Source organism: Triturus cristatus, chromosome 12 (genome assembly GCF_964204655.1).
Source record: "Triturus cristatus chromosome 12, aTriCri1.1, whole genome shotgun sequence".
Lineage (NCBI taxonomy): Eukaryota > Metazoa > Chordata > Amphibia > Caudata > Salamandridae > Triturus > Triturus cristatus.
The window spans coordinates 273222433-273247510 of NC_140595.1; the positions used below are offsets into that span (position 1 = coordinate 273222433).

Consider the following 25078-nt stretch of genomic DNA (forward strand, 5'->3'; position numbering starts at 1 on the left):
ACCTTCAGGTCTACTCAAGATGTCATCAGCAAGGCATACAGGGGCACATGCATCAAGGTAGGCTTTTGCGATTCCTTATTTGCGATTATTAAGGAATGGCAATTAAGGAATCACAAAAGCCTATGCATGTAGAAATCGCTAAAAAAATTGCGATTTCTAAACATTCCTTAATTGCGACTCGCAAATTGTGAGTCGCAATTAAGGAATGTCTTCCCATTCATTCCTATGCGCCTAGAGGCCCATAGGAATGAATGGGAATTGCATTCTCAATTTGCGAGTACCCAATAGGTACTCTCAAATTGCGCATGCAATTTCAAGGGTTCCAAAAGAATAGCCTGTTGCACCCATGAAATCTGCATATGAGTACATGTTGCACTCACACATGCCCAAAGGGCATGTGTGTGTGTAAAATGTAACTTTGAAAAATGCACTTTAGTACATTTTTCAAAGTTCTTGCACACTACCATCAAGTACAAATTGATGGTAATTTGCGACTCCTATTAGCGAAATCGCAATTTTTTTTACTTTAATGCATTGCATTTAAGGAATCTCAATTTGCGATTCCTTAAATGCAATTGCAATTTAAGTAAACGCAATTTAGAGATTACTTAAAATGCGATTTTTGCATTTGGGATGATGCATCCCAAATGCAAAAATACCGGTCGCAAAGGGGCAGATTCTGAGAATCTGCCCATTTGCCACCGGTTTTTCTTTTGATGTATGTGGCCCTAAGCCACTGAGTAATCACAGACGAAAGCATTACTATAAAGCTCAATGAACAGACAGATTGTATCACTTATGAATGCGGCCAGGCCCCTCCCCTAATCCCCACAGGCTGACTATGTGATGGTACAATCTAAAGGGTGTTATTTTAAGTAATGCTGACTTTCTCAAGAGTCAGAACACCGCTCTCGCTATTCGTGTTCTGCTCCATTTAGCTCTAGTTTTTAAGGCAAAATGTATCATCGAATCTATTTTGAATATGAGGAGGCATTTTGCGCTAGCGCTAAAGGCCACTATTAAGTTGGGGAAAAAATCCTGGCCCAAGAGCACATTTAGCATGCAGCTGCTCATGCTCACTAGCCGTGTTTTGTTGCATTTTGCTGGTTTGGGAAAAATCCTACCCCATTTAGTGAATGCAAGCAGCCGCTTGCTCTCGCTGTTCTGTTGCGTACAGTGCTATTTCTTAGCGCAAAATGCATCCTTGCATCCAATTTGGATGCAATGGGACATTTTTGTGCTAAGAAATAGCTCTAAACACAGAATTACTCTTCTCACGTAAATCAAGCGGAACCTCACAGAATTCTTAAGGAATTCTGTGTGATTGCGCTAGATGGAATTACGCAAGTTACGTCCACCACTAAACAGTCCCCCTACTTACGCTCCCTAGAATCTAGATTCCCTACCTAGCATCATTTTAATGCACTCAGCTAAAAGAGGGGTTAAGTTCTGCACACTTATGCTGCTGCCTTTAAGCATTTTGTGTGATGTCTGAAATCTAGACTTGTGAAACCATTCTCATTATATGATCTCTGGTAAAAACAGTGCTGGACGAAAATTGCAAAAAGTAACACTGGTCATTGAATTCAAAAGCACAGCATTATGCACCAATTATCAGTAGCATTATGAAATTACCCGTGGTTAACTGAAAAAAGACCCTCTGGAAACAGTATTTTAAATTTTACCAGTGGCTGAATTACCATTTTGTCCCAGTATGGTAAATCAGAGAATTGTCCCAACAGTTGGCGACAATCTTGCTGCTGTTCTGGGGTCAGTTTGGCAGAGAGGCTGACACCATCCACTGACCCATCTTGCTCTGTTACAGACAGGATGTCAGGAAGAGGCTCGGTCTCCTCCTCCATTCCATCATCTGTTGCTAGGAGCATGCCCACTTCGGACCTTTCTAAGTGGAACTTTAGGCGGTTAACATGTGGGACCCGCAAAGGTTTCCTAGGAGACCGCAAGTTCACCAGGTAGGAGACATCACTCTTGCGCTCCACCACCTCAAATGGTCCGGTCCACCTGTCCTGGAGCGCACAGGGCTCTACAGGGGCCATGACCCAAACTTTCTGACCAGGCTGAAGCTCAATGAGAGTGGCGTTCTGATCGTACCACCTCTTCATCTCTTCCTGGCTGGCTTCCAGATTCGCCTGAGCGAGTTGTCTAAATAGCCTAGTCTGGTTCCTGAAGGCCAGCATGTAACTGTATACATCCTGGGATGGTTTCCTGGGAGATTGCTCCCAGCCTTCCTTGACCAGACTCAAAGGTACTCTTACCGGTTGACCATACATCAGTTCAAAGGGGCTGAATCCTAAGGACTTCTGTGGCACCTCACGGTAAGCAAAAAGAAGGCATGGCAAGATGATGTCCCACTTACACCTCATAGGTTCCTCAAGACCCATAATCATGCCTTTAAGGGTCCGGTTGAATCTCTCAACCAGCCTATTACCTTGGGGGTGGTAAGAAGTGGTGAACTTGTATGTAACACTGCACTCTTGCCCCAGGGACTTCATAAAATTAGATATGAAGTTTGTATCACGGTCTGACACCACCTCTCTGGGGAACCCCACACGGGAGAAAATCCCCATCAGTGCACGTCCCACCACGGGGGCGTCACTGTCCTGAGAGTGATGGCTTCCGGGTACCGGATAGCATGGTCCACCAAGACCAGGATAAACCTGTTGCCCATGGCTGTCTTGGGGTCCAGTGGCCCCACAATGTCAATGCCCACACGTTCAAAGGGGGTACTGACTACAGGGAAAGGTTGGAGAGGACCCTTGGGCTTCCTTCCACTTTTCCCACTTGCCTGACAAGTTTGACAAGTCCTACAATGAGTGTCTGAACTATTCCTTATCCTGGGCTAATAAAAGTGGGTGACAAGCCTCTCAAAGGACTTGTCCTGCCCCAGATGTCCAGCTAAAGGTGCATCATGAGCCAAACCCAGTAGGAAGGCTCTAAAGCGCTGGGGTACCACCAGCACACGGGCTGACCCAGGCTCAGCAACAACCTTAGGCTTGCTATACAGGAGGTGGTTCTTCCAGTAGATCCAATGTGATCCAGACTGATCACTTGCTGCCTGGTTTGTGGCATGTTGCTCCTCACAAAATTCATCCCTGGAGGGGCCTCCATCCTGCTGCCAATGGGTCAGCTCAGGCAGGTCCCCCAGTTCGGCCACTTGTTCCCCTGTAGGTTCCAGGGCATCCCCCTCAAGGTCTGCCTCCTCCTGGACCATGGGTACTATGGGGGCTAGTTTCCTGCGCCCCCTACCTCTTCTCTTTAAGGCAGGGGTCTGGCCCATTTTTCCAGGCTCCAGAACCTCTTGAGCACCCCTACTGGCTGCCATAGACTGGGTGGTCACACATGCCCACTCAGGCAGACCCAATATCTCCAAATGAGACCTTCTCTCCAACTTATCCCAAGGAGAGCTCTCTCTAAATCATTGCCCAACAGTCAATCAACAGCCATGGCTGGCCTCACAGCTACTTGAAGAGTACCTGATACCCCTCCCACTCAAAGGGAACCTGAGCCACCTCACACTGGCTCTCTGAGTTGTCAGCGGCAACTACAGGGAAGAATGCATGGGGGATAACCTGCTCTTTGGGCACCAGCCGGTAACTGACAGCTGTCACACTAGCCCCAGTGTCTCTTAGAGCTTCCACCCTATGGCCATTGATGGTCAACCACTGCCTGTACTTCTTAGTGTTATGAGGCAGCTGGGTCTTAGGGACCATCTCAAAGTCTCCTAAAGAGACAAGGGACATCTCTGCGGGACCCCACCCACCTTGGACACCCATCTCCTCCCCCCCCGGGCTATACTCGCCATCTGACGGGGTGGTGCACAAGGTGGTGCTTTGGAATCCCTCATGGGACACTGTGCATCATACCAACGGTGGCCCACTTGACCACACGTAAAGCACTTAGAGGGGCCCCTGTGAACAGGTTTACCTGTCGGGCCTCTTGCTTTTTCCCAGTGGGAGGCTGGGAACCCTTCCCTTGGTTACTTTGGGGCCCTTTCTGGAACTCCCTTTGTTTATTGTACTCACTGGATGGTAACTGTTCCTATTAAAGAAAGCGGTAATCCATTAGGTTACAAGAAACAAATGTGCATAGATGGTCTCTTAGTGTGTTGCTGCTCTGATGAAGATGGGGAATTTCTCCTTTGGAAATGAGTGCCCTCACACACTCTTGCAAGTGTCATGCTTCATCATCAGGCGTTGCTCCTCGTGGGGTTGGCGATGCTGTCCTCCACGGGCTCCGCGAGAGCGCTTTTTATTGGAGATCTTTTAGGAGACGCCGCAGTTGTGCATGTGTGTGTGTGTGGGCCTAAAGGGAAGATGTGGTGTAGGGGTGTTAAAATTAACCCATCCGTACCATTAAATGAGTTTTATGTGTAGGTACGTGGGGTAAGGATAAAAGCCAAGTAGTAGGAGACTAGGGCACCTCTTAAAAACAAATGAGGTAGAGGTCGAGGTATTACTCTGCTGCTCTCAGTCCCGTGCATGTTTAGTGAAAGTGAAGCCTGGTCGACATGTTTCGCGCTGGGGAAGGGGTCCCTAGTGGATCCCAATGCGCTTCTTCAGGACCTTGTGAAGTGATAAAGTGCGTGAAAAAAAGAAGACTAAAAATGGGAGCAGGGAACTAAACCCCTATAATCCCATAGTACCTCAGTTGAGGCTCTGCTTGAGTGATAGTACTCAGGGGAACACTTCAATAGTAGTGTTCCTGTTTATTACCCCTTCGAGTGAGATGGAGTGCCTCAATGGCGGGTCCCAGCGGTACTTAAGAGGAGCCTAGTTGCACCCGTGTGGAATGGCTTTTGTGCCTACTATGCTGCATGGGAATTGCCGTACTTGAAGAGTACCTGAGACCCCCCCTGCGCAAAGGAAATCTGAGCCACCTCACACTGGCTCTCTGAGTTGTCCGCGGCAACTACAGGAAAGAATGCATGGGGATAACCTACTCTTTGGACACCAGCCAGCAACTGACAGCTGCCACACTAGCCCCGGTGTCTCTTAGAGCTTCCACCCTATGGCCATTGATGGTCAACCACTGCCTGTACTTCTTAGTGTTATCAGGCAGCTGGGTCTTAGGGAGCATCTCAAAGTCTCCTAAAGAGACAAGGGACAGCTCTGTGGGACCCCACCCACCTTTGACACCCATCTCTTCACCCCCAGGGGCTACACTCGCCATCTGACAGGGTGGTGCACGAGTTGGTGCTTTGGAATCCCTCATGGGACACTGTGCGTCATACTAACGGTGGCCCACTTGACCACACGTAAAGCACTTAGAGGGGCCCCTGTGAACAGGTTTACCTGTCGGGCCTCTTGCTTTTTCTCAGTGGGAGGCTGGGATCCCTTCCCTTGGTTACTTTGGGGCCCTTTCTGGAACTCCCTCTGTTTACCCTTGTCCCCCCTGCTCCTCTGCTGGGGGCCCTGCCCACCTTTGGCGAAGTTTCCCACATTTCCCTTGTGGACCTGGGTGCAGACCCAGCAGTCTGCCTCCTCAGCAAGCTTCCTAGGTTAGTTAACTTGCTATCAATAAGGTGCTGGGGTAGCTCTGGAAAACAATTAGCAGACAAGTGCTCCCATGCAAACAAATCATAGAGCGCTTCAAAAGTATCCACTTTGCTACCCTTCACCCAACCTTCCATAACTCTGCAAAAGAAAGACACATACTCCACCCAGATAGTTGCCTCCAGTTTCTTACAATTCCTGAACCTCTGTCTATAGAGTTCTGGGGTCAAACCATACCTTGTCATCAGGGCCTCCTTCATGTGGGCATAAGACATCCTATTCTCACTGGGTAGGTCTAACAATGTATCCCTCCCATCACTCACAAAGCGGCCCCACAACTCCGCTCCCCAATCCTTCTCAGGGACCCTGTGGGCCAACTTTGCTATCTCATAGGCTGAAAACCACCGCCCAATATCTTCCTGTCTATGGAATTCTTTGATGACATTCTCGGGGATATGGACTGTGCCTTATGCAGTCACACATGGTGCGCTGCCACCAAAGGGATTGATTTCTAAGCTTTTTGCTTTGAGCTCTAACTCCCTCAACATTCTCTCATGTTCCATTCTCATTCTCTCTCTCTTCAAGGACAACCTGCTATTCTCTAGGTCCCTCTGACCCTCCATCTTGAGCCTGACCATCTCCATTCTGTGCATCCTATTTCTCTCCCTGTCTTCCAGCTCTCCTGGGGACAGGCCTTTGGAGAAGACACTACTGCCAGGCGGGGACGGTACTCCTTCCCTGGCTGGAACCAATGGTCTATCCAGCTGCCCATCTGCATCCCGAACTGGCTCCACCACCAGTTCAGGGGTATTTCTTGCTTCCACCCAGGCCCTCAGCACCTTTTGGTATTCATCCTTTTTGGCAATGCCTCGGTTAGCAAATTAAAATTTTCTGCAGAAGTACTTCAGCTGTTTCACATTGTAGGTTTCCAACCTCTCTTCCTCAAAATCTAGATCCATAGATGAAACAGATGCTAGTCTGCTCATGGCAGTAAGAATTGGCAGTTCTCAGAAAAATAACAGTCCAAGGAAAGAAAAAAAACTAATTCTACCAAAAAAAGGTATGTGGTTGCGTTAGGTCTGCACCCACTAGTAGTGTACACCAATTACTGTATATGAGTCACAAATGCAAGTCCAGAATCCTCACCGCTGACCACCAAAGTTAGAACTGGGGGTCTCTAGTTGGCAGAGTTATGTACCTTTGACCAAATAGGGACCCTTGCTTCTAGTCAGGGAAAGGGGATTACACTCCTGCATAACCCCTGCTCACCCCCTTGGTAGCTTGGCACGAGCAGACAAGCTTATCTCAGAGGCAGTGTGTTAAGCATTTGTGAACACATACAGTAATACAATTAAAGCACTACAGATTGACACCACACAGGTTTTATAAAAATAAGCATTCTTTATATAGACAAGACAAGACCATAAACGAAAAAAATCCACAATACTGTACTCAAAGTAGACTTAAAGATGGTAGAAGTAACTTAGTTCAAGTTGATGATAAATGTGACACGTTTCTCGCAAAAGAACCTTGGATGCGTAACGCAAAACAAACAAAAGATTTGCTGGGAGGGTGCGGCGTCGGTTCCTTGCTTCGAGGGAGGTGATGCATCGCACCTCAATGCTTACGCAGAGTAGGGGATGCGTCTGTTCCTTACCGGAGAGGAGGTGATGCGTTGATTCTCGTACTGCATTCCGGTTACGATGCAGCAAGATGGCGCCTCGATGCGATGCGACAATCCGGTGCGATGCGATAAGATGGTGCCCTTGATGCGATGCGGCGACGTGAAGGCGATGCGTGCACGCCCGATGGCCGTGCGGCGACTCAACAATTTCTGAGCCGTGACAGGCCCTGCGACACGCTTCTCCAGTGATGCGATAGAGACCCTTGCGGTGGCGACACGATTCTCCTGTGATGTGACGGAAAACAGCTGCGACAAAGACACGCTTCTCTGGTGATACGGCGGCAGGCCTCTGCGATGGGGACACGCTTCTTCTCATTGAGTTGCGCTTCCAGCTCCCAGCGACACGCAGGCTTCTGCAGACAGAATCCCCAGCAAGGGAATTCAGAGGGGAGCTGGTGGTAAAGTATTTTGTCCCTGAGACTTCAGCAGGAGGCAAGCACAAGTTCAAGCCCTTGGAGAAATATTCTGCAAGATGATGAAAGTTCCTTAAAAGTTCCTTCTGCTTTCCTTGGCAATAAAGAAACCACTGCAGGCCAACCCAGCAAACAGCACACTGGCAGAGGGGCAGTCCAAACTCCTGCAGCTTCCTTGGTTCTTCTCCTTGGCAAAGGTTTGTCTTGTTTTCCCAGAAGTGATCTAAAGTCCTGGGCCCCAATATTCATACCAGTAAATCCTTTGTCATTTGAAGGCAGAGGGACCTGTACCTAGTTCAAACCAGTTCTGGGTGCATTCTGCCAGTGGACACCTTCTTCCTTTGTCAGTGTGGGCCAGGGTCTTCAGACACACCACAGGAGTTGGAGCATTTTGGAAGGCTGAATCTGCTCAGATCAAGGTGGAAGGTGAGGGTGAATAAGAAGGTGACATTTTCATTACACAAATCAGCCCTGTCCCCAGCAGTTGTATAACCCACATCAGCAGCATCTCAATGGCACAAGACTCAGAGTCAGGTCGAGACACCAAGGCAAGAGCATGCACTGACTGCCTCCCTGAGGAGCACATTGAGTCTACCACCTTCTTCTCTCAAGAAGTCGCCTGAGTCAGTGGCACCAGAAAAGAAAAAAGTCCAGTCTACTATTCCTGGCATGTTTAGGCAAGAGGGGCAGTACGAAGGCAACTACCCAATGGCACATTTGTGCAATGGGAAGCTGGGAAAAAACTTACAGCTGGACCTCTTCTCTTTTTTCTTTTGTGGAAGGATTGGGTTTTCTAGAATTTGTGGTGGCCATGTGCCAGAAATGGAAGGTTCCCAGTCGGACCTATTTTGCCAGAGTTGCTGTCCCAACTGTACATAATGATGTGCTGGAATTGGTTGTACAAGCTTTGCAGCAGAGTGCTGTTCACGGTATCCGCCTGATGACAGACATGTGGACTAGTTGCCAAGCCACTGATTACATGTGCATCACTGCACACTGGATCTCTTTTGTGGGGCTTAGAGAAATTATATCTGCAGGTGTTGACACTGCTGAAATGTTTAATGGTGCTCAGAAGCATACAACAGTGGCCATGTTCGCCATGGAGAAATCCAATACAGCTGTGAATATCTTGGTTGACTTTAACAACAAGGTCTTTGAATGGCTGAGAAACAGAGGGCGTAACATTGGATTTGCTGCCACAGACTATGGCAGTAATATAGCTAAGGCCATGCCATATGGTCGCTATTTCAGAGTCCCATGTTTGGCGCACTGCTCCAACATCATTGTACAGAACTTTCTAAAAAAATAACTCTGCAACTTACTGTCCACCTGCAGCAGAATCTGCACTAATTTCAGCCATCCTTATAAAGCTGGAAGCAGTTGAGGATCATTCAGTGTGATAATACAATGCCAGTTAAACCCCTCATACAGGAGGTGCCAACACGTTGGAACTCGACTTATTACATGTTGTAACTTCTGTTTGAGTAGTACAGACCTATCAATAAATATGCCATGAAAAGAGGGGATGCATCTGTGAAATGCATGATCATTGAGATGGACCAATGAGGCCTAGTCAAATGCCTGACAGAGATGCTGCCTCCTTCTGAGGTTTTCACACAGGAAGACAGCAAAGAGGACAGTATCCCAGTGTTGCATATGCTATAGGAACAGCTAAAGGAGGTGTCTGAAATGTATGCAGGTGTGGACAAAAAAGATGCTCATGCATTGGTGGAGAGCTTAATCCTTCGCTGGGCTGTTGATACAAGGCCGCAAAGAGACGTTGTGTCATCCAAATTTTACATCAGTACCACAATTCTTGATCCACAGTACAAACAGTTACTGGCCACTTTCATTCCTTTTTCAGACTGGAATTTTTCAAACTACAAGATGTGGATTGATGAGCAAGCCAGCAACCTATAAAAAAAAGGCTGTGAATTAGAGGCCCACTTCCGGGCAGAATTTCGTGGGTACAGCCTTCAACTTCCATAGAGCCTTAGGGCAGTGCAGGTGGCTCACAGAAGCCAGAACCAACAACAAGAACACTAGCAACAACAACAGGAGCATTGGCCCTAAAATTTGCATTTGATTGGTTTCTAAAGGTAGGGCTTACGTCCAGTGCAGAGGCAAAGGCAAAAGAGGTTGAGCAAGTTGGAGCACCAGTGACTATTGAGAGGATGGTCCAGGCCTATCTGGATGGCCCAACAGAAATCTATCTGGATCAAAACCCATTGGTGTATTGGTATGGGAAGATGTACCAATGGCCAGTGCTCAGCAAGCTGGCAATAAAGTATTTGGCTTGTCGGGTAGCCAGTATGTCTGCTGCGCATGTGTTCAGTGCAACTGATGTAGTTGTCACAGTGAGAAAGGCCAGTCTTTCACCCCTAAACGTGGAGACATTAACCATGATCAAAATGATTCAGAACTTTACACCACCAAATGACACCATATTTAAAGTAGGACTGGCGGAGGATGAGGGTGATTGGTCAGACTCAGGTCATGGTAGTGTGTTAGCTGACCACCTTCTGGGCAAACAACCTGAGTTTGAGGATGAAAGCTACTTCCCTGACTACTGAGTAGGCCTGGACCCCATAGAACTTTCTATCGCCAACTGCTTTGACAAAAAAAAGGATATAGTTGGGGAACATTATATTATTTTGCTTGTTTGTTTGTGTCTGACCGACTAATGCAGCCTCACCATTTCAGCACCCAACCGCGACTTATTCCTTCCAAAAATGATCCAAAACAACACCAATAGACTACTGAATATAATTAGCGGTCGAAAAAAATTACTAATAAAAGTTTTTTAAAAAGGCTGTCTCCCCATAAGAATAAATGTGAGAAATAAAAAAATTAAAAAGTTATTAAAAACGTTTAATAAAATGTTTAAAAATGTAAATATTATTACACATGTACAATAATGTTTAAGACGTAGTACAAATATTGTAAATTACATATTAAATAATAATATAACATATATAAAATGCTTTAATATATACTAATAACATTTAAAAAATGTTTATAAAATTTGTTTCATAAATACATAAGGAATGTGCAATGTTTAATAAAATGAAAATGTATCGTATTGCACATCTATTTACAACTAATATTTTCTGCATTTGTTTTACATCTATTAAAACATTTTGTTACATATTTACCTAAAACATTGACTGTGAGATGTTGGCCTGGCATATGCTGTCTCCTAGTTATAGGGACACCTTGCACCAGTCCAATTCGACTCTTATTGATGATAGGTTTAAGACAACCTTTAAAGAAAGCTATCCTAGTGGTAGCTGTGGAGAGCAGCCTTCAGGCTAAGTCTTGAAGGAGTGTTAAGCTAATTGTTTTACCATAATAACCTCTTGAATAACCAAATGAAAGAGTAGCCCACACAGGTATATATATAAAATATATGTATTTATTCTAGACAGAATCCCACAGTCGCTTTATGTGACTAGTGGCAAAGTTACACTTCAAACAAGCATTTATAAACACAATAAATAGCACAGAAATCAATGGACCCCAGGGGGGGACCAAACCATATACTAAAATAGTGGTATAAGAACCACGACAATTCTACAGGCAATGCCTAGGGCATTCAGGATCGTTTGCCCCTTCAGAATCCACCCACAGTTATGAGGAAGGGGACCCACGGGAGACGCGTGCAGTGCAAAGAGCTGCTATCGGGATCGCAATGTTAGCCTATGGAGAATGTCGCGGTTTGAAATAAACAGATTAAAAATACTTCTAGCAGTAGTACAAAGTTAAAACTTTGGAGTTAAGCTTTTGAAGAGCCCACCACCTCGAGAGTACCGTAGTACCACTGTTACCTGCCCCAGGGAAGCCGGGTGCATAGGTCGATTCTGGTGTCGGGTCGCGGGCTGATTTTCAATAGGAAAATAGTCAAAAGTTCTGCTAGCCAAAAGCGTCGATGATGCCGTGAAGATCAAAGATGTGAAGATTGTAGAGAAGAACCTGAAAGCAGAGGGGACAGAGTCTGGGTCACGGCACAGTGACCAGGAGGCTCAAAGCAAGGAGCCCTTCGATGTCGGGTGCTTCAGGTGAGAGGTGCTGTTGCTTGGATCTGCAGCCACGGGCTCCGGGAGGCTTCAAGGAAGGCCAGCTTCCGGAGGTCGACTGTCCCACGTCGGATGAGGGTCACTGCAGGGTTAGTGTCCGGATTGGATCCACTAAGCCTTGGCAACTGCAACCCACGAAGAATAAACAAATCAGCTACAGTGCAGACCCACGAGGTCTGGGAAAGGTCTCCTTTGGAGAGACTGTAGAGCAGGCCTGGAGCAACCAGGGGAACTCTTGTTTGTCGAGATGGACCTCCACTAGGGCCCGCAAGTCGAGAGACAAGGGACCGCGGGAGGCTGCAATTTGGCGTGCGTAAAAGGGCACCCACGGGCCACCGGAGGGGGCTAGGGTGCTGGTCTTTGGCACAATTGCTGTAGAGTGGTTGGCTCGTAAATGGGCCAAAGCACAACTTCCCCACTGGTCAGGGTCGTGTGCTATGCAAGAGGTGGCCAGTGTCCTGGGGTATTGGGGATCTCGGCATCCACGCGGTCCACGGGGCCCAAACTCGTTGAGCACACTCACTGGCCTCTGGGATGCGCTGGAAACCCACCTCAAGGGTGCTGGAAGTTGTCGAAGTCCGTTGGAGCAGCGAAGTTCCAACCGGGTCACTTGCAGTGTTTCAGGTGCCTGCCAAGCAGGGGGATAACTCCTTTATCCCAAGGGAGATTTCTTCAGTCAGCTGGGCAGCAGCTCGTCGAAGGTCGGTTCTGTGAAGTTCCAAATTAATCTGAGGCTCTGGGGCCACATTATTCACCTTTATCCCCAAGATTAGGGGAGTGTCCAGAGTAGTGTCCACCAATGAGTGGTGAGGCGGGAAAGGGTGGCTACACCCTCTCCCCTTTGTGTGTTTCCCACCTGGGCGAGGGGCAGGATGCCCCTGAACCGGTTCCAAGCGGTGTATGCAGAATTAGGTCTCTGCAGCTGCCTACGTGCAACTCTGAAAGGACATTTGGTGCACCCACCCTGTTCCAATCCACATTATCCTGTCTGGGGAGATGCTAGCACCTCCCTGCCACAGGAGCCCTATTGTCCAGCTGGCGAGGCTGGGGTTTTCCCCAGCAACAGCCAGCCAGGGTCGTGTAGGTGGCAGGCAGTAGCCATTTTGTGAAACTTGTGCACTTTTAAATTGGTGTCTAAATTCTACCGCTTTTCCCATATCGCCCTTCTAGCAAGGGGGAATCGTACCCTTATGCCCATGGCTGGACTGGGGGTATGATTCCTACATGTTTGACACCAAACACAATATGGTTCTGTGTAGCCATTCTCAAGTTATCGCGGTGACGCGATAGACTTATAATGCGGTTAAGAGTATATGGTATGGCTACACTACAAACAACCCAGTAACGATTTTACGAAGGTTGCAGAGGGGCCCTACTCAGGTAGGGGTCCCCCCTCACACATACCTCAGCACCCTGCCCTGTAGGATTAGCAAGGCCTGCTATAGGGGTGACCTATGAGAGTACATGTGTTGTAATGGGGTGGGATATAGGGTACCTATATCCCTGTAAGGGGTGCTAGCACCACCTTACCCAGACTACAGTAGTGGTCTGGTGGTGTCAGTTTGTATGGCTGTCCCAGGGTGGCACAATAAGTGCTGCAGCCCTGGTAGGCCTACTGGGGGACCCATGCCCTGGGTACCTAGGGTACCATCTACAACGGACTGGTAGGACATGCCCAGCATCCAATTAGGTTTGTACCTAGAGTACTCACATCAGTGTTATGGAGAAAGCAGATAGGCTGGGGTCCTGGATAGCAGGATCCCAGCCAGACTAGTCAAAAACCACTCAAATACCAGGCAAAAAGTTGGGGGCAACCATTAGTCAGATTCCACTCTCCTACAATGACTATTTTTATGTAACAACTATGGTGCCGATTCCAATCCTGTAAAACCCGTGTACGATTCATCGTACGGAGCGTATTGTCCGTCCGAATCGTACCCGGGAAATCCACTGTACAATCCAGCAAGTACGATTCGTACAGAAATACCATTTCCGTACGATTCGTACAAAACACCGTATAGCTAAAAAATACCTACAATTCTGATCCGGGACAGCGCGTACGCGACGTCCGTACGGAGTCAGGCAGTGTTTTACGGACCAGCAAGTACGATTCGTCCCTACGTCATTCCTCACAGCTATTTTTTTACGGCAGCTAAAAACCCCCGGAAACCTGAGTCCGATGCGAAAACGGAGCCCCGGTACGCGATGGACAGCCATGGACCCCATCCTACGTGTCATCCCGGCCCTCTTAGCCTACGACCTGGTGCACCGAACCCTACGCACATGCCGCAGAAGGTGAGAACAACACCCAGGGGTCAAGGGGGGTCAAGGGGGGGTGAGGGGCAGGAAACATACCCCCTACCCAAATTAAAACATACAATATGGAGGACATACATTACCTCCAGGATCTCGTCACTTCGGGGGGCGTGTCCACCAATCCCAGCGTACCGCAACAACGGAAGTGGACGTGTACGCGTACCCCTACGGCAACACTACAATAGTGATACGCACCGTACTCACACATATATAGCGTGGGTACGGTCCGTAGTACTATATTAGTGGTGCCGTGGGGGTACGCGTGGTACGGACCGTACACACGCCCTCAGAGCATGTGTACTGTCCTTACCACGCGTACCCCTACGTCACCACTACAATGGTGGTACGGACCGTACACACGCTCTGAGGGCGTGTGTACGGTCCGTACCACCATTGGAGCGGTGCCGTAGGGGTACGCGTGGTACGGACCGTACACACGCCCTCAGAGCGTGTGTACAGTCCGTGCCACCATTGTAGTGGTGACGTAGGGGTACGCGTGGTACAGACCGTACACACGCTCTGAGGGCGTGTGTACAGTCCATACCACGCATACCCCTATGGCACCACTCCAATGGTGGTATGGACCGTACACACGCCATCAGAGCGTGTGTACGGTCCGTACCACGTGTACCCCTACGTCACCACTACAATGGTGGTAGGGACCGTACACACGCTCTGAGGGCGTGTGTACGGTCCGTACCACCATTGGAGTGGTGCCGTAGGGGTACGCGTGGTACGGACCGTACACACGCCCTCAGAGCGTGTGTATGGTCCATACCACCATTGGAGTGGTGCCATAGGGGTACGCGTGGTACGGACCGTACACACGCCCTCAGAGTGTGTGTTCGGTCCGTACCACCATTGTAGTGGTGACATAGGGGTACGCGTGGTACGGACCGTACTCACGCTCTGAGGGCGTGTGTACGGTCCATAACACCATTCGAGTGGTGCCGTAGGGGTACGCATGGCATGGACCGTACACACGCCCTCAGAGCGTGTGTGCGGTCCGTACCACCATTGTAGTGGTGCCATAGGGGTACGCGTAGAAAGGACCGTACACACGCTCACAGGGCGTGTGTACGGGACGTACCACGCGTACTCCTATGGCACCACGACTATAGTGATACGGACCACACCCACACATACATAGCGTGGGTACGGGCCGTATCACCATTGTATTTGTGCCGTAGGGGTACATGTGGTACGGACCGTACACACCCCATGAATGCGGGGGTACGGTCCGTATCACACGTACCACTATGGCACCAGTAAATTTGGGATACAAGGCGTACACACGCTACGAATGTTGGCCTACGGCCTGGAGCAGCATATTGCCTCTATATTGGTGTGTGTGTAGGCCCAGGACAGCAGTGTACAGCACCAAGGGGGTGGGTGGGTGGCTGCATAGGATTCCCAGCAGTGGACAGACATTTGAGGGGTGGGTGATTATCACTCCCAGCAGTGGACAGAGACATGGGGGTGGGTGCATATCACTCCCAGCAGTGGACAGACATGTGAGGGGTGGGTGCAGAGGACTCCCAGCAGTGGACAGAGACATGGGGGTGGGTGCATATCACTCCCAGCAGTGGACAGACATGTGAGGGGTGGGTGCAGAGGACTCCCAGCAGTGGAAAAAGACATGGGTGTGTGTACATCATTATCACATGACCACAACTCCATGGGTGTATGTACGCATCCCTAAATTTTGACGACGATGATAGTGCCATAACAACACATCACTGGCAGCAGTGTCCCACTCCCAGGAGGATGGATGTCTTTCCCCCACTGCATGACACACCACATGTGGGTGTGAGGACAAATAACACATGCATACCCACCCCAGGCGGATGCAGTACAATACACACACTGAGATCATGCCACAAGACTGTATAGTCATGTCACTGCCTACTAAACTAAGAGAGCCAAAGGGAACACACACTGTCACGCACATCCCAGGACTGATCTCAAATCCTGGTTGTTTACTCAGTAGGTCTTGTCTCGTTAGTTGTTTTTCTTTCTGTCTGTGTCACTTTCTCTTTTAATGTGTTATGTTAACATACTGTAGTCTACCTTAAACAAAAGCGCCGGGACACTCTTTTTGAGTAGCCGTGCGCTCTATAAAAGCCATTTTAACATAACATAACATATCATAACATAACTGATAGGAATGTACAGGTGCTGGGACAGCCACCAAGATGTTGTCTCTCATGGAAGGATTAGGGTGGAGTTCCCACAGATACAATGCCCACAATTGTGAGTCAGGTGCCCAAATACCCTGCAGAACAAGTACCATATGTGTGCTAGGCCGGGATCACACACATGCATAGTGCTGAAAAAGGAGAATGTCTCCATGAAGGCATTTCAACATACTCAATACACAAGTACAGTGACTAGCAAGGATGGCACAGACGATGCAGCCGGAGACATTGCTGAGCAGGCATGGCCATAGTTGAAGGGATCCGTCACCAACAAAGAAAATGTAGACACAGGTCAGCAGAACAATTGTGCAACTCTTTGCTGGGAAGATGTCAGGTGCCACAGAGGAAGGAACACTCCTTATGACAATGTCTCAAAACCAAAATAACACACACTACCAATGATTCTTTGCAGAGACCTTGTGATGGCACGCAGATAACCTGGTCCACCTCATGACCATCAGACTAGAACATTTCTCAGAACCATAACACATTACCACAACACCAACTCCTGGAGCCTCAGCACCAACATCAATACCTGAAATGCAATAGTGGTCAAAGTAAAAATAAAATGCTTTATTCAGCATATTTTTTTTTTTAAATAACACTATATACAAAGGCCAATGGCCAATCCATATTATAAGTCCTTGGGGGGGACACACGGGCATGCGTCTCCCCTAGCTTGCCTGCACAGTGGAACCCTCAGGTTCGTCGACCGTGGGGGGGGGGGCATCATGTGGGGAAGGACCAGACACCGCAGGGACAGGAGGTGTAAGGGTAGGTGTGGTGGGTGCAGGGGTGGACGTCTCCACCACAGATTTGGGGCAGCGCCAAAGGTGGAGGTGAGCTCGGCACTGCACACTTCTGCCAGGATGTCCAGAGTAACCCCTGCACCGGAAGAAACCCCAGGGCCAACGGAGGGGGGGTAGGCCGAGGGATGGGGTGCAGCGCTCTTGGGGGAGGGGGTGGACATGGGGGGACTCAACTCCCCTGCCCGGGGACTTCCTCACCCACTTGCGGGGTGGGGTCACAGTGGGGCTGAGTGCCAGCTCAGCCACGTCGATCTCTTTGCGTGACATTTTGGCAGGGGAGGCAAGGGGAGTGCTTTTGGAGGGACTGGGTTGTGGAGGCATGTGGACTCAGACTGTGGCTGCGTGTATGACATTTTGCCCCAGACCCAGTGGGTATGCCTACCTCCCCCTGAGTGTGCGTGTCAGGAGGTGTGCGCTTGCCCTTCCTTGGTGGTGTGCTGCCTGTGTGTGGTGGGGTGCGTGCTTGGGAATGTCTGGGTGTGCATGTTACAGGTATGGGAGTGGGAAGTATGGATGGGGCTGGGGTAGGGGGGGACGAAGCGCTGCAGGAGACTCACTGCTGCCGTCAGTGAAGAGTCCATGGACCGCAGAAACATCCGTTGGTCAGACATCGTTGCTGACATGCCCTCCATGAACGACACCATCTGTGTCAGCAGTGTGGTGTGGTGTGGCCATGGAGGACATTCAGCATTCAGCATCAATGTCTGCCCAACCTACAACTGCCGCTGGATGTCCACAGACTCTGCAGTGAGGGCAGCAGGGGTGACAGGGGGTGTGGTGCCTGTCCCGAAGGAGACATGGTGGTGCCCTGCACGGACAGAAGGGACCGGAGCAACTTGGAGGGCGGTGATGGGAATGGAGGAGGCGGTGACAGATGTTGGGCTGCTGCCAGGTGTTGTAGCAGCCTCCGCCCCCTCCATCGTAGTTGGGCTCGCCACCCGACAGGTCCTCCGACTGACTCTCCTCGCCCTCCGTGCCACTGGCTCCCGCAGACTCGCCAGCACTGGTGGCACTGGTGCTGGATCCCTCCTCCAGGTCCGCGCAGGTGTCTCCCGCGGTTTCCTCCGATGATGCTGTGGACAAGGTGAAGATACAGAAAAAAATCAGTCACCTGTATACATCTGACACATGAGTCCATAAAAATAGGTCACAGTGCATATCAGGCAATGCATCATGAGTAACATCTAGATTCCTCCGCACATATGTAAGCCCTGTACTCCCCAGTTGGTTGAACCACCATGCCACTTGGACACAAGGAAAAATAGGAGACACCAGGCAAAAACTTGAATGAGAAATACACTGAGAAGCTAGTGTCTGGGAACAGGTGAGCACAGCAATACAATGAAGTCATGCCACCTCTTGTTTACCCTGAAAGAAACAGTACTGGTGCACCCAAGGCAAACTAACACACCTCAATACTAAAGGTGTCCCCACACTCAGAGACCTGTAAGTACTTTGGAACACAAAACGAAATACATTTTGTTCCCTTGGGAATCACACTATTTTACACAATCGACATGTGTAGAATGTGGGAATGTGCCATTTTGTGAACAGAACACACATGTGCGTGTATAATAGATGTCTCCCAAGGAGGTACACACAAAACTACATTTACCCAGTCATTGTATGAGCAGGCATCCTTATTGAAAGAAGCCACTGTCCAAAAGAAATGGTGTTGCAGAAAGTACATATACATGCGCCCACGGAGGCCTGGATGACTTGACACTCGTAAGTTGGTATCACCACTAACCAAGGACTTACACAAATTCCACAACACTGTGGGAACATGTATATGTATAATCTGAAAAACAGTCTCATTCGAACAGTGCCTTTCTTTCAAATGTGCCAGCGTGTTCCCTGAAAGTGTAAAGGTAGTTTCTTGTGCACTTCCTTTGGAGACATCTGTCATGCAGGCACATTATTGTTCTTCACAACAAAACATCAAACTAAAGCATTTAAAACATGAAGACATGTTGACAAGTGTAGAGAGTGCCAAGGTACAATACTTATTGACTAACAACTTGAATTATGCCAGTTGTCACATGGCCATCCGTTCCCTGATGACACAGTTGGCAACACATCTGACCCACTGCCTGTCATGTAGAGTGGCACACATGTCCAAACACAGGACAATGCATAAGCTAATGGGCCTGCACTGAGGAGACACCCTCATGGCAAGCCAGAATGTCCACACAGATGTCAGCACACAAAGACAAAACTATGTAGCATCTGGACCACACACTGGTGCCAAAAAGGTATGCGCAGGAATCATGTATTTAAACTATTGACATATGCTGCAAAGCACAAACATCAAACCCTGCACAACATGACTGGGTCAGTGCACGCTCAGTCTCTGTCAAGCCACTTCTGGCACACAGGTCAAACCTGGCAAGGAGACATAAGGTTTGGCCATGTAGACCTCGCCCGCACAAACCCCCCATACCTGAGACAATGTGATTGAGACAGATCAAGAAGTGACACCTCTTAATCAGGGTTTACCAAAATGTGCAGCAAGAATTCCCAAATGTACTCCACATCACCTCGTGAGGCTGGCAACACATATTTGTGACAAACAACCATCAACAGATAGTTGTGAATAGACACACAGGTTCTCATTATGACCGGTTGCCGTTAGCCGACTTTGAAGTTCTATTTGTGAGGTCTCCATCATCTACTATTAAGAGACCATATACTTACCTCAAGGCATCATTTTAAACAAAGAAGTCATTATTCTTTTGAGCCACGTTTATAAAGCACTTTAAAATATACGGCAACTTCATTTCGAGAGTTAATTTGCAGACAGTAGCATTTGGTGCACATATCCGTATTTTCAGAAAGCTATATATTTCTATATATGGATTTTTATCGAAAGAAAAGATTGGCTATATCGTGAACCCCTTGACATCATGGATATCACAGGAATCTAGATATCCCATAGATTCATATGGTCCTACAAGCTGCATAATATTCCTGAGAGCCTAAACAAAACTGAGTGAAGCACTATACGCTAATTTGTTTTGCAATAGACGGTCCCCTGATGAAGGCAGTTTTGCCGAAACACGCGTAGTCTCCATCTACCGCATTGCTCTCATCAACTACACATCGACTGTTATACCAATTTATGTATTTCTTTCCAAATACACCTCTTGATATTTGTGATTTACTTTTTGTAAATAATTGGTATTGTATATATATTCTTTCCACCACTTGAAAAGAAAATAAGGAAGTGATCTTAATAGATGAATTCAAAAAGATGTTTATTTATATAGAAAAACAATTGATGAATACAAATAAAATTATATGTAAATTTTTCAATATCAAATTTGTGTCTTTGATCTATATGTGGAGCACAGTTTTTTGGTTACGTGTATTCATATACCTAGTATTTGTTGGCATAATTTGATCACAGCTTGCTATCAATTTCTTTCCTATTATTAGACACACAGGCACTGCCCAGTGTGAGTATGCACAAGCCAAATGGGGTCTCCCTGTCCAGTGGACACATGTAGCACACTTTGGATAAATACAAATGAGGCCAGGGAACAATGCCATAGAGGCAAACCAATGCTGAACACACAGAGAATGGGCATAGTGTTGGATGACACACACGATTATGAGGCAAGGGTGTCTCAGGGGACTGTAGTGGGCACACTGCTCCGTGTTCCTGAAATGATCTGACTGTAACACATCATGTCTGAGGCCACAACATCGGTCATGCATGCTGCAAGTGTGTTCATTTGAAACCTCACACTCCTATGTTGAGACTCATCATCAGTGCCAACAAATATGGACCCCCAACTGAGTGAACAGGACAGGGCACAGGCAAGGTACCAACACATGTCACAGACCACCCTCACACATGATGCAGAAAGCAATGTGCACTTGGATTAACTGGCAGCCTAGATGACCATGTGCAATAGTGATTACACACAGACCAGGGGACACATGGGGAAGGGATGAATAAGAGCACCGTTTGACTTTGGGGAACAGAATATGCATTGCACATATAAACCCTGGCAGTGTATCCAGGCGACAGAGCACTTCCAAAAGCTGGTGACACACAACACAACAAACACACATGTACCTACCCCCTCCTTGCTGCTGTCTCTCCTGTAACTGCCTTTCCAGGTCAGGGAAGACCACCGTCAGGACACGCGGGGGGTCAGGCGTCGGCGCCTGCCGTGGGGGCGTGGAGGTGAGAGCCCCAGCTGGACCCGGGCGATCCGCCAGGTCCAGCACCGGATGTCCTGCCAGCGTTTTCGGACTTGGGCTAGGCGCTGCCTGCGATCCCCCGCCGATCTCACGGCCCTGACGATCCGCTTCCAGATCATCCCCTTCTCGTAGGCAGTTACCTGTGAGGATGACAAAGTGAGACAACATCACTACACATGCTCCATGTCACAGTGACACACATTTTAACATCTTTGATCTGTTGAACAGGGAATAGGATGCTGCCAAGGAATTGCATCTTTATCATATGGATATTGGCCTCTGTGGAAGCCCCAATGCACTACATTGCATTGAAAGTACACAGATGGCATGAGGGGTGCGACACACTCCCTGATCATGGCACACACTGTACATCACATGCAACACCAGGCTGATGGACAGCACCTCTACGCAGTTATATGCCGTAGGCCAGTGGTTCCCAAACTCTTGACTCCTGAGGACCCCCACTGAATCTGGAGTCCGGGGACCCCCAAGCAATTTTTACAATTTAAATTTCAAAAAATAAAACAATAATTCGCAAAAAATACACAAACAAGTACACACCAAACAAATACTTGCATTACTAAAGCTTTTATTATTTTATCTTGAAAAATATGCAAAAATTAAAACATTTTAATGGGAAGGATGGTGCTGCATCTCGGCGACTAACTTTTCAATGTTTGGTTTTATTTCGGAAAGTTGAATCCTTAGGTCAGATTCTACATTTTGCAAGCGATTTCTGTTCTTATTTTTAAGGTACATAAGATTTGAGAAAGCCTTCTCACATGAATATGTGGTGGGGAAAGGAAGTAACACATTAAGTGCCTTGTTTGATAATTCAGGATAATCTGTTCGTACTTGCAGCCAAAAGTTTGTCAGACTCAGAGACTTTTCCTTGAATTGAAGTTTAAGTGCACTATCTGTAGAGATTTCAATCAAACCGTTTTCTTCAGATGCTGTCAGCCCCATTAAATTGTCAATATCTACATTAAAAGGATCTTTAATCCAGTTTTTGCTTTCATCCGGAAGTGGAAAGTACTGACGGAAACTACACCGCATATCTTGGAGATGCTGGATAAAAATTTCTAAGACTTTGTTCGATAATTCATCATCAGCAGATTCCAAGAATGTCTTCAGGTTCTGAAAAGAATCAAAATGTCTTTGTGTTAAGGGACGAGCCCATGAGTCTAACTTTTTTATCATTGCCTCAATCTTGTCTTCAACATTAAAAATTGTGATACCCTCTCCTTGCATACTCAAATTGAGTGCATTTAAATGTGTGAAGATGTCTGCCATATATGCCAGCATAGCTAACCAAGTATGGTCATGTAAGCGCTCACCAAGTGGAAATGGAGATTCCAGTTCAGTGACGAAAACTCTGATTTCATCTCTTAATTCAAAAAGGCGAGACAAAACTCTACCACGAGACAGCCATCGGACGTCTGTATGCAGCAAAAGCTGATGATGATCACTATCCATGGACTGACAAAGCTGTTCAAAAAGCCTTGAATTTAGTGACCTAGCTTTGATAAAATTTACAATTTTGACGGACTCATTCAAGACCTTTTTTAATTCCTCTGGTATCTTCTTAGTGGCTAATGCTTCTCGATGAATGCAACAATGATGCCATACAACTGAAGGGTTAATTTCCCTTATTCGTGCTACAAGTCCAGTTAGTCTCCCAAACATGGCACGTGCCCCATCTGTGCTGATTCCTATGCATTTGGACCACTGAATTCCATTTGATGTCAGAAAGTCATTGAAACTGCTGAAGACCTCTTCAGCAGTGGTATGTATCAAATAGCGGCAGAACAGTAAATCCTCACAAATGTTCCCCTCAAAATCGTATCTAACGTAACACAGGAGATGAGATTTATTTGCTATGTCCGTACTTTCATCTACTTGTAGGCTATAATGCAGACTTTTGCAAATTCTTTCGATCAACTGTTCCTTCATGTTGTCTGAAATGTTGTCAATTCGCTTTTTTACAGTGTTGTTAGATAATGGCACCAAATTTAAATCTTTTGCTGCTTTTTCTCCAATCATTGCTGTCACCATGGCATTAGCAGCAGGTACTATTAGTTCTTCAGCAATTGTATGCGGTTTTCCAGCTTTTGCTATGAGCATGGACACTTCATATGAAGCTTTCAGAGCATTTTCATTAACGGAGCCCGTTGCAGTTTTCTTAATTATTTTTCTACTTTTTAGGAGCTCTTGCTCTTTATTCTTGAAGAATTCTATGGATTTAGTCGCATGCTCTTTATGCTTGGTTTCCAAGTGTCTTTGTAATTTTGAAGGTTTCAGGGCCTCATTTGACAAAATTTCATAGCATAGCATGCATTGTGGTTGCTGTTCATATTCTGAACCTGAACATGTGAAACCCAATGATAAATATTCACCATCGTACTTGCGAAACTTCCTTTTCTTTTCACTTAACTCCCTTTGTTTTGAGCATGATGGCCCATCATTGATGTCTTCTGTGGATTTTCGCTTAAGGTTAAGCCAGCGATCCATCGTCGTTATGTTTTTTAGGATACCCACAGCTGACCAGTCTATATTGAATCACATTCGGTTATGTAGAATAATTTTCTAGCAAAGCTATTTGGTAAAGCACATATTTAGACCTTCACTACTTTACCTACTACAGGCTGCCCTCGTCAGATGTTTCCAGACTACAGATGCTTTGACGTTGAGATATTAAGCAGCACCTGTAAGAAGATTTTAACACTGTATGAGCACTGCTTTCAAGGAAAAGACAGAGGACACTAGCAAATTATATGCATGGATATGGCAATTTTATGTATTGTGGGTTCAAGATAATTCCATTTGCTCAGTTTAATTAAACATAGCTCATTCACTGTGAAAGCAGTCCATTGTTGATTGCACAGAGAGGTTCGCACAATAGTATGGGAAAACATGACCAGGGTTGGAGTTAAGCGAGAACACTTCAGAAAGTCATTTTGTCTGCTACACACTGGCCGTAAATGTGTTGAGGTTGTGATTAAATTCAAACCAGGATGTCACAGTTTCCTATGTGGCTTGCTAGCAGCCATGGCACATGGCATGAGCAGCTGATGTGACACCGAGAATAGTAATTAAATCATACAAATACATGCCAACATTTTAGAAGAGGAAAGTGGGTTATTTAAAAAAATATATATACTTGGGAGAAAGCATTTCCTCCTTTTACATCCATTGAAGAAGAGGAAATGTCATGCGGGAGACAGCCTGAATCAGGTCTATTGGAATGTATGACTGCAGTGGTGTATTTAGCAGTACAAGGCTTCTGCTCTCAGCCATACCAAACACAAGGAGATGATGGACGGAGTGCTGAAACTTTTTGGACACTCCCATACCCCCCCCCCCCCCCCCCCCCAGTCACAGATCTGGGTTGAATCCATCATCGTTCTTTAGCTCACTTCGTCACCCCAGTTTGGAGCCATTTGCATATGACTGGGTCCAAACTGGAATGGCATGGTGAGCACAAATACGATGGATTTAGGCCCAGATCTCTGTACTGGGGTGAATGTAGACATTGTTCTGCATTCTGTCCATCAATTGTTGTTTTGCGCTGTTCTCTTTCACTTCCATGAGGCTGATAACATAAATAAACAGGAAACACTTTTTAAATGCGTGCATACGCTTTTAACATATGCATATTTCATCAAGGCAGGGCTGTGTCTCCTGCGGGGGAAAGTACTCAGTGTATGATGTGACATTGTGATGACTATCACGCTGCACCTGCTTCGGGTAAATACAGTTTTCAGAATGAGGATTATCATTACATCACTACACGCATTGATTGCATAATGTGCCATGAAGAAACCATTTTAAAATAAACCATTTTAAAATCAATGCAA

The 25078-nt window shown here is 47.2% G+C and overlaps 1 protein-coding gene across 1 annotated transcript; it reads right to left on the reverse strand.

Moving 5' to 3' along the window:
• Positions 1-10117: 10117 nt before the first annotated feature.
• Positions 10118-23732, reverse strand: LOC146775839 (zinc finger BED domain-containing protein 5-like). Its single transcript, XM_085637059.1, has 2 exons — positions 22004-23732; positions 10118-10218 (listed from the first exon to the last, which is right to left on the reverse strand). The coding sequence occupies exons 1-2, from the start codon at positions 23730-23732 to the stop codon at positions 10118-10120; spliced, it is 1830 nt and encodes a 609-aa protein (XP_085493185.1).
• Between the last annotated feature and the right edge of the window lie 1346 nt (positions 23733-25078).